At 33.3% G+C, this 9,986-nt stretch overlaps 1 protein-coding gene across 1 annotated transcript; it reads right to left on the bottom strand.

Annotated features, from left to right (window-relative positions):
* Nucleotides 1-571: 571 nt before the first annotated feature.
* On the bottom strand, nucleotides 572-5,036 carry LOC109193045 (BUD13 homolog). Its single transcript, XM_019343833.1, has 9 exons — nucleotides 4,826-5,036; nucleotides 3,782-3,998; nucleotides 2,984-3,686; nucleotides 2,729-2,796; nucleotides 2,579-2,643; nucleotides 1,720-1,823; nucleotides 1,520-1,592; nucleotides 1,227-1,407; nucleotides 572-1,025 (listed from the first exon to the last, which is right to left on the bottom strand). The coding sequence occupies exons 2-9, from the start codon at nucleotides 3,975-3,977 to the stop codon at nucleotides 940-942; spliced, it is 1,476 nt and encodes a 491-aa protein (XP_019199378.1). The 5' UTR covers nucleotides 3,978-3,998; nucleotides 4,826-5,036; the 3' UTR covers nucleotides 572-939.
* Between the last annotated feature and the right edge of the window lie 4,950 nt (nucleotides 5,037-9,986).

The following is a 9,986-nucleotide window of genomic DNA, read 5'->3' as shown; positions in this document are numbered from 1 at the left end:
TCTTTATGATCCTTTCCTGACTAGAATTTTAAGTTGGGATTTACATAGTGTACATCCGTAGATGCTAGTTACGGAGTTTCTGTTACTAAAAAAAATGTGATTGTAATTGATAATATATTATATAATAGCAATATTTTAATTTAAGTATATTTTGTTAATTAAAAGTATAGAGTGATATTATGGAATGGTATGGATGAAATATGGTAAAAACCAAGTTGGCATGGAATGGGTTCCCACTTCCATCTTCAATAGGACATGGCTGAGGTAATAATGGGCATTGATAGGCACTAATTTTTAGATATAAAAAGGTAAAGTTAATTTGGATAAGCCAAGATTATGATTGTTGTTAACAACCCTAGGAGCATGCCATAAAGTGATTATTAATTAGTTGAAGATCGAGATTCGAGATACTGAATTTAAAAGTAAGTAGGAATTATTAAGTAGTAATCTTTGCAATTAGGTTAAATGGTTAGTAATATTATTGCCAACCACTTCAAAAGTAGTCAATTGTAATAGATATATGTCTGTAACTTTTACTCTAATGAAAGAGATCATCTTAATACATTTAGGAAAACCATAAAATAGAATTATGTTCCAAATTCCAAAACAATCATTGCGGTATGGATTATAATTTATAAAAATAAACTTCCATATAACATACTAAAAAAGTGAAAAGAAAACAGAGGAAAGGAGGATCTCTGGGGCCGAGCAGGGCCGTCCCTGCCGATAATGGCGTCGGCGGAAAGATACCAAAGCTTTAACACATCCCCATTCCCAACCCCACTTTGAATATGTACACCTTTGTTTAAGCCAAATGTTCAATAATAATAAGTATATAACCATAATACACTGTTAATACACAGGTAGAACTAAGTCAGTAAATCAGTTGTGCAATCCGTTGCCCCCTGAAAAATTACGGTAGATATGCCTCTCTTTCGGTCACATGTCAGCAACAGACCAAAGATATGCCTCTCTTTCGGTCGCCTGCTTCTCATTCGCACGTTTAAACATTTGTTTCTCATAACCTACAAGAGATGTAGCAATGCACAGTAAATATTGCGAGTAAATTCATAATGTAATAAACAAATTCGGGCTTAATATATTAAAAATGCAGAAACATTACGCATCCATAAGGCAGTTGGTTTTGGCATATTAACCCCCCTAACATACTTTGTATGATGAAGTAGAAACAATAAAATTCAGTAAGCAATGGAAGTGAACATTACCATTACTGCGGTCAACCCCATCCCAGTGCCGTCCTGGTTTGATACCATATCGATTCGGTGCTGCATCCAAGCCTCTGCGTATCCAGCTGTGAGGGGGAATTTCTTGGGGAATTATAAAACCTGATTCTTTCATTTTGTCATCTGCACCGAGGTCAGGCAAAACCTGCTCCACTCTCTTTTTCTGCAACATTCAACAGGTAAATCATCAATTAATTTGACTGCAAAGTGCAACAGCCAACTCTAGTTAAGAGAAAATGTCATCAGTAGTGCATGAGAGAAAGAGTGTTTATCACCTTGACTAAATGTGCCATGGGGTCACCCCATCTCAACCTCTCCTTCAGCATATTGTCCAGTTCGGGGTCATCTCTGGAAAGAGAAGTGCATCAGACATACAGGTAAAGGATTTAGAAGAAGAAATTTTGAATTTATGACAAGGAATGTTGGCTGAAAAATAATAAACTATCAAGTAAAAGCATGCTGGTTAGAACTTTACCTGCTCCGTGCAAATGGTTTCTCCTTCTCACTTTCCAATTCTTCAAGCCTAGCCTCCATCTCACGCTTTTGTGCCAAACCTTTACCCCATTCCAGCTTTATTTCCTGTTGAAAAGATATGGTAAATCATCTAATGAATAGAGTAAACCAAAAGGAACATGCAAATAATAGATGAGTAGATGATAGGTAAAACAAATTATTTTAGCTGAATAGGAGGACCATTCATTCAAATGTATAGTTAATTCTTAATATGAACAACAAAAAGTCATCCTCTCTGGCCAATAAATTGCATCTATTTATTTCAACATTGGGCAAATCCGGTGGTATAATAACAATGCCAATGATAGAAATAATGTATAGTTACAGGCTGTAACTATATTTAGGTCCTGTAAGGCTGTAACTTACAGCCTTACAGGACCTAAATATAGTTGACAAAGCATAAGTGCATAACTAGTGAAATTTGCCCTAACCTAACTTATAATTTGCAGTACGTCCACCTTGGTTCCTTTGGTTTTTAAAGACAATTCACTTTTATGTTCTCTGTGACTTACATGATATTTGAGTGCATTATTGTAGGGAATGGACCAATAAACCCATAGATACATGTGGCAGGTTTGATAATAAGGATTGCAGATTTAGGGCTTAGAGTAGTGCCAAGCTAAGCCTCTTTCCAAGAAATTGTCCAGGGATAGCTTGTTATGATTTTTCACAGTAGTAAGAGACAGTGTAATAACTCCCCAAAAATAGAAATGTAAAAAAAACTATTCATCGATCAGCATCTAATCATATATGAATGAAGTATGTATGCTGTCCCATGCTATAGTGCAATCCTGTGATATTATATTACAGAAGGACAGTACCTTAGGCTTTTCCTTCTCTTTCTTTTTCTGAGACTGCAAGTACTCTTCCTTTGACAGTCGTTCCCCTGCAGCATTTAAAAGTGAGATTACACCCCAAAAATACATGGTTAAGACGTTAAGTGAAAATTTGTTTCCATTATTCTGCCGAACCTGTTACTTTATCACGATATACTGGTTCAGCACCTTGGCCACTAACTGCAGCGTCCAGCTCTTTAAACCTATCAGAATAGAAACCCATAACATTAGATTAACTGGTGACCCATAAGACAATCCATTCACCAAAGGGACAGGCCCAAATTCCAATCCCAAAATTTAGTGATATTACTTTTCCCTTGACATACAAGTTTGTGCATGAGGTAGAATGGAACAAAAGAGAAGGGGCTACTATGTAGGGGAAAACATTACCTCAACCACTCTTCTTTCTTTGTTTTAGCAATTTCATCCTTGACATCCTTGCCAGTAACCAAACCAGTCTTTTGCCTTTGTTCTATAACAGGCGACCGATATCGTGACTTCCTTGGTGGAGAAAGGTCTAAATCATGTGCATTTGGAGAGGCTTGTAGATCCACTTCATGTGGAGGAGAGTTGCGGTGCTTTTGTCTCCGCCGCGGTGGTGACATATCATCAACTTTTCTTGACAGTGTATCACTCCTAGCACTGCGTTTCCGGGGAGGTGACAAGTCATTATCTTGTGGTTCTGGTGAAGGTGTATCATATCTAGCTCTTCTTTTACGCGGTGGTGACATATCATCATCAACTTTTTCTGACAGTGTATCACTCCTAGCACTGCGTTTCCGAGGAGGCGACAAGTCATTATCTTGTGGTTCTGGTGAAGGTGTATCATACCTAGCTCTTCTTTTACGCGGTGGTGAAATATCAACATCTACCGTGCTTGATGGATTAAGTTTAGGTTCTGGAGAAGGTGAATCATTACGAGCAATTCCTTTACGTGGTGGTGACAAATCCAAGTGTTTTGGAGCATCTGAAACAGAAACCCAACCACTTCCATCCTCTGAAATGGCACCAAATGGTCTTTTAGCTCTGAGCTCCTCCAGTCTCTTCATACGCTTGACATCAATATCTACGTCAACCAGAGGCTTCTCTTCATCTGTATCAAGACCAAATTTTAATTTAAACAATTAAAGCTAGCATTCAAGAAATGCAAACACATTGTAAAACCAAACTTTTTTTTTGTTAAATTACCAGCTGAATCATCCTCTTCCTCATCAATTTTCACTGGTTTTTGCCAGACAGGATCCTCATCAACAATAATGACACCTGAGACATCAGTTTTAGCTTTCTTTTTCTTCTTCTTCTTTTTCTTCTCCTCTTCATGGCCACTTTCATATTTTTTCAGATACTCCTTCAGTGATGTAGAGTCAGATGATGGAGCCACCATTCTGCCTCAATCAACAACTCCCTACACCAAAAATTATTCAACTGTAATCTGATAAATAAAAACAGTGGAGGAGCAGGAAAAAATCTTTAGTGGGGGCAAAAAATTAAAGAAAATTAGATATTTTATTTTAGCCATAATTGATTGTGACTAAAACTATTCAAACTCTGGAATCCTCTCTTAGTTATTACATGGTACACCTGAGTTAAATAGACCATATCAGCATCTTATATGTTTATTTGGTATGAACTTTTCAAATGCAACAATAAGCAACAAGACTAGGAACTGATCAAATTATATATTCCACTACCTAATTCCATGAAATAAAAGAATGAACTCATAATCTATTCAGAAATCAGGAAAGCCAATTCTCTCCCCTGATTTAAGCAGCTCCGATTTCCAATTATATAATATCCTATTATTCTATTTTAGGTACTTCACCAGGCGAAAAAGAACTTAAAATCCAAGGGAAAAGAGAATTTAAAAGCTATTCAGAAACCAGTCACAGCAATAATCCATTTATAACCTTTATGAAACTCAGAATGCCTAAATCCATAAGAAATAACCAGAAAATAGCAGATGGCAAGCACATTATCATACAAACTATCTAACTAACGATCTTTACGCCCAAATTGAGTTCATCTGCCATGAAATCAAAGAGACAGGGCCAACCCCATATCACATAAGAAAAGAAACCCAATTGTGTTCATCCAAAATACACATAAATCACAATTCACTATTAGCCTATTATTCAATTATAAATAAATCTCGCAAATTAATTTTTGGAAATCTACTAATAAAATCTAATAGTCTAATCAAATATTTAGGGATTTAGGGTTTAGGGTACGAACCAGTGAACTGTCAACCGAGCTAGCAAGCTTCTGCCTACCGCGTGCTGCCGAAAGAATCACGGAGAGACGGCGGGGGCCTGCTTGCCGACGGCGGAGCTGCGGCCGGTTGTCGCTGCGGTCTGCGGAGGAGCTGCGGAAGTGCGGAGGAGTAGAAGGCAGAAACCTATTTCCCTATTTTGTTTAGTTTTCTTTCTTACTCCGTATGTTTGTTGATTTGTGAATACTTTTTATTTTATTTAGTACTACGTACTATTCTTATTTACTGTTAATATTTTTTTATTAGTTTCTTATTTTCTTTATTATTCTTCTCAATTGTATTAAATATTTTTTTACATTCAAAAAAAGTATTAAATATTTTTTATTTTTGCTTTAAATATAGCATATTAATCAGTAATTTAAAATTTTAAAAATAAATCAATATACGCATAAACAACGGTAAAATTATGTTCACAATTTCAAGTTACTCTAAATTAGAACCTACTCCGTATAATTTAATTATTACTAATTTTCTTAATTTTATAATGGAATTGATTCCTAAATACTTATAAGAAAAAAAAAAAAAGAGGCACGATTTTATATTAAGGTTAAATATTTCCACAAATTATTTCTTATAATTTAATTATTATATGGTCAAATACTCAAATCATTATTAGTACCTTAAGTTTTATTTAGATAAACTCAAATAATCATATATATATATATATATATATATATATATATATATATATATATATATATATATATATATAAGTTTTTAATTTTGGTCACACGATTATAGGGACTTTGTTAATTTCAGCACCTAATCTTCAAAAGTGTCAATTTAGTACCTTAAGTATGTAATTTTTGTCAATTTTGATCACTGCATTATGGAAACCAGAAGCTGCACGATAAGCTCCACATCACGCTGCTCAAACAAAATTTTTTTTTTTGAATGTTATTAGCTCTATTACAATGTAGTATCTGTTCATATACTTTCTCAACCTACTGAAACACAAAGAGCTAATAACGCCTTCACGCTCAAACAAATTATTTAATTTAGCAACATCCCAATCATCTGTTTCAGGGTGTAACAAGGCACTAACCTGAAGATTTTCATCATGATCCAGCCTTGATGTTCAACTCTATACATAATATTGCATATTTTTGTCTCTCTTAATTAGTGCCTACAATATAATTAGTTCATGTGAAATTATATGCATTCATGACTATGCAATTACCATTACATGCCCAAAATTCTTTATTTATTATTTATTTTTCAAATAGTATAAGAAAATGTATTCTAATAATGCGAAAGTTACTCAAATACAATATGAATTTTAATAATTATCCGCATTTTTTTACCCCAGCCCGACAGAGCATTTGGGAGGATGTAAACATGAACCATAAAGGCTAAACCGGCTAGACCAGTGCTCACTGCGCACAAGGAGCCCCCCTCACTTTGAGAGGTTGCTCCCACACTGCCGCTGGTGAGACTCGATCCCTGGTCATTCTTCCAAAGTTTCACCTCTATGACCAGTTGAGCTACCCATGCAAGCCCATATACATAATAATACATACGGAGTATTAATTAGTAATTTTAATAATTATCCGCATTTTTTAAAAAATCAAACATTATTTGTTGTAGAAAAAAAATATTAATTTTTTAATCCTAACCTATGTTGCTTCTAATTAAAATAATGTATATGTTATTACAAGTTGTTCTATTATGTATTTGACAAAATGTCTTTATATTTTAAGAATTTAAATGCAAAAATTTCATTATCTAATCCATCTTATATGAAAAAATAATATTCCAAAATATTAATGAGTTTATAAGATAAATAGTTTACATATAACAATAATTGAGATCTCAATCATATACACAAAGAAAACTTATAAATTCATATATTATAATTTAGTTGTATATATAACTCTTTAATTACTATTTGACAACATCAGTAAACATATTATAATCATGAAAATTTTAACAAAAAATAAGTTAGGACATCATTTTTATTTTAAATTATTATTATCTACAGTAATAGACATATTTACTACTACTTTTATTACAAGTTGAAAATACTTATTTTGATTACATTAAAAATACTCAATTTTATTTTATATTAATTATTTAATATATAAAAATTGTACTATGTATTTACTTATTTTAATTTCTGTATTGGTATTAATTTAATCGCGCAATGTGCGAATTATACCTAGTAAATTAGAAAACACAAATGAAATATCTCTCATTTATATACTTGTATAATATACAATACACACATTAACTGAAGTTGTTTATATTTAAAAAAATACGGAGTAATAATGATTATTATTATTTAAAATATACTAATTAATGTCATCTAATAATGAGTTTTTTTGTTTTTTTATTTGAGACATAAAGAATTACGATTTGTTGTGTGGAATAGAGGATATGACTCGTATGAACAGTATTTTGATCAGAAGTTCTGAAAATATCAGCTGTGCTATAGACCATGGAGGGATTGGGGGGCTTGTAAAAATTAATGGGGTGAGAGAAGTTTGAACTCTCGACCTCAGGATTACTCAAAAGCTATGAGACCTATACGCGTTTAACTGGTATTATTTGAACTATTTAATGTTTGAATATTGAGTAAATCTAAGTTATGATTTACAAGAAAGTCCACAACTACTACAAAAATGTGTCCTTTGAATGAAACCCGTATTGTGATTCTAGTAAGCAAATGACCATAATTAAATAAACTAGTTTAAATTACACATAACTGACTTATTCAAACTGTGAGGAGTGGTGCATTTTGATAAATCATATTATAAATCAAAATACAATGTTTATGATAAATTATAAAATGAAATATATTATTCACCCTTTCAAAATTTTGCCCTCATGATCTCCCTCGACATGTCATGTTTTTATTGGATGTTTAATTTTTTTTATAACAAATTAGTGAGATCAATTAAGTCATGAGTCATAACACATCATAAAGGATTTTAAGATGAAATATTTTTGGAGGAGTACAAAGTATTTTTCATATAAAATAATACATGTCTGCATTCTCTCATACTCTAAAATGGTTGTAAGATTGTCCTATTCAAAGTACAGTTACATCAAAGCAATCATTTAACATATTGGAAGAAGGTTATTTGATTGGTTTTTCTCTCTGCAAAACAAGAAATAAGTTTTTCCCTCTCTACCAGGACTATGTGGTCTAATGGTATCCGGGTTGGACTTCCATTTGGAAAATTATGAGTTCAAGCCTCAGTGGAGGCGTTATTGGTTCATTGTGTTTCAGTAGGTTGAGAAAGTATATGAACAGATACTACAATGTAATAGAGCCAGTAACTTTCAAAAAAAAAAAAAAAGTTTTTCCCTCTCTAGCTTCCATGGCTAGCCTTCCCTCTTGCCCACTGTAGCAAGTTTTCTTCCTTTCTATCACCTTTTCACCTTTCTCTGCTTTTGCTTTCCAAAGCATTTGGTAAGTGGGAGTCAATATATGACAACTTTCCAAAGCATGAGAACCACCACATATAGCACACCATGGAGATTGTGGCTCCAAAGCTTGAAAAGTGTTTTCTTGAGGAACTTCTTGGCTCATGTTGGCACCACACTCTGAGGGAAAGATTGACAATCTTGAGGTGGAGTTGAACTTGTGGAGTTTAATTTGTAACAACTCTCCAATGCATGGGCTTCACCACAATAGGAACACCACTTAGAATAAGAAAGGAATGATTGAAGTGGACCACCTTGAAAGGTCATTATACCCATTTTGATGAAATCGGGCAATGACATTCTTTGCTCTTGGAAATCATAACCCTCCATAATTCAAAGTTCTTGATTAAGTGGTGAAAGCTCTTCCTTTTCAATTAAGAGTGAATGCACAAAGAAAAGATCCTTCAACCAAATCTCAATCAAGGTAAGACAATTAGCTCCTTAAACAATAAAAACAAACAAAAAGAAAGAAAAAGCTTAGTCTCCTAAGATTCCCTAAACTCTAATGCTAGCAAAACAAGCAATCACATAGAACCACCAAATTCCAATCCCCGGCAACGGCGCCAATTTTTTATTGTAGCAAAAATAAGATGTGAGCTCGGGTGTGTTATGTCGTCCTTAGGGGATTGGGGGATATGGCACGCAATATGCAATCACAATAAACTAGACACTAGCATAAGGAAATCAACAAGAAGCTAAGCAAACTACAAGTTTAAGGAAATGATAAGACTAACACATATATACACAAAGATAAACACAAAATAGAGAAATAGGACTCTATCTAGGGAGCATTATCATCTAGATGCTATAACAACCTAAGGGATTAGGGAGAACAAGTAACCAAGGAATCAAGCGGGAATGCACGTAGGTATCCTAGTCTACGAACCATTCTCGTGATTAATAAACAAGGATTAGAACAAGGAATTGTCCCACTCTCGTGGTGAATCAATTCCAAGTCCATCAAGCACACAAAGTATCTAAAGTCCCTAATTTCCCCTATTTTCGTAGGAATAAATCTGGTCTATGCAAGGAATGGCTTGGATTCATCACCCACCCAACTCTCGTTGAGGCAAGGAATCCTCCAAAAACAAGCTAATGAATGTGTACTGATAAACATTATTTTTAGTGTTATTTTTAATAATATTTTTATAGTTAATTTACAATAATTGATTAATTATATACATATTTTTATTTATTATTGTTATTAGTATTCTTTGTTAATATTATATTTAATTTTAGGTTGCATTCAAAAAAAAATATTTAATTTTAGGTTGTTTTACTTATTAAATTTGTTTTATTATTTGATTTCTGTTAGTCTTATAGTTCTTGATCCTAATTTCTTATAATAATATTAATTTTAGTAGTACATGATCAGTAGGAGTTTTTTTTTTTTTTTTTTGAAAATGATCAGTAGGAGTTTAATAAAGGTAGATTAGTTATATATGGTCTCTAATAAGTTTTATTATTATTATTATTATTATTATTATTGAGAAAGGAGCCGCGAGAAATAAGATCTTCAACAAATCCAGTCTTTGAGTGATCCGAATAAAACGTTGAGCGGAAGAGCAACCAATAATTAACACAATTTTAGTGAGCAGTCCGGAATAAGCTGTTGGTCTAGGGAGTATAAATTGAGGCCAATTCAGAGAAGACATCATGAATCTTACCCCGGATCAATTCCGGAGGTGCGAACAG

The sequence above is a fragment of the Ipomoea nil genome, unplaced genomic scaffold (assembly GCF_001879475.1).
Source record: "Ipomoea nil cultivar Tokyo-kokei standard unplaced genomic scaffold, Asagao_1.1 scaffold0222, whole genome shotgun sequence".
Lineage (NCBI taxonomy): Eukaryota > Viridiplantae > Streptophyta > Magnoliopsida > Solanales > Convolvulaceae > Ipomoea > Ipomoea nil.
The sequence above is the reverse complement of the archived record's forward strand: the minus strand, read 5'-3'. Positions and strand labels throughout refer to the sequence as shown.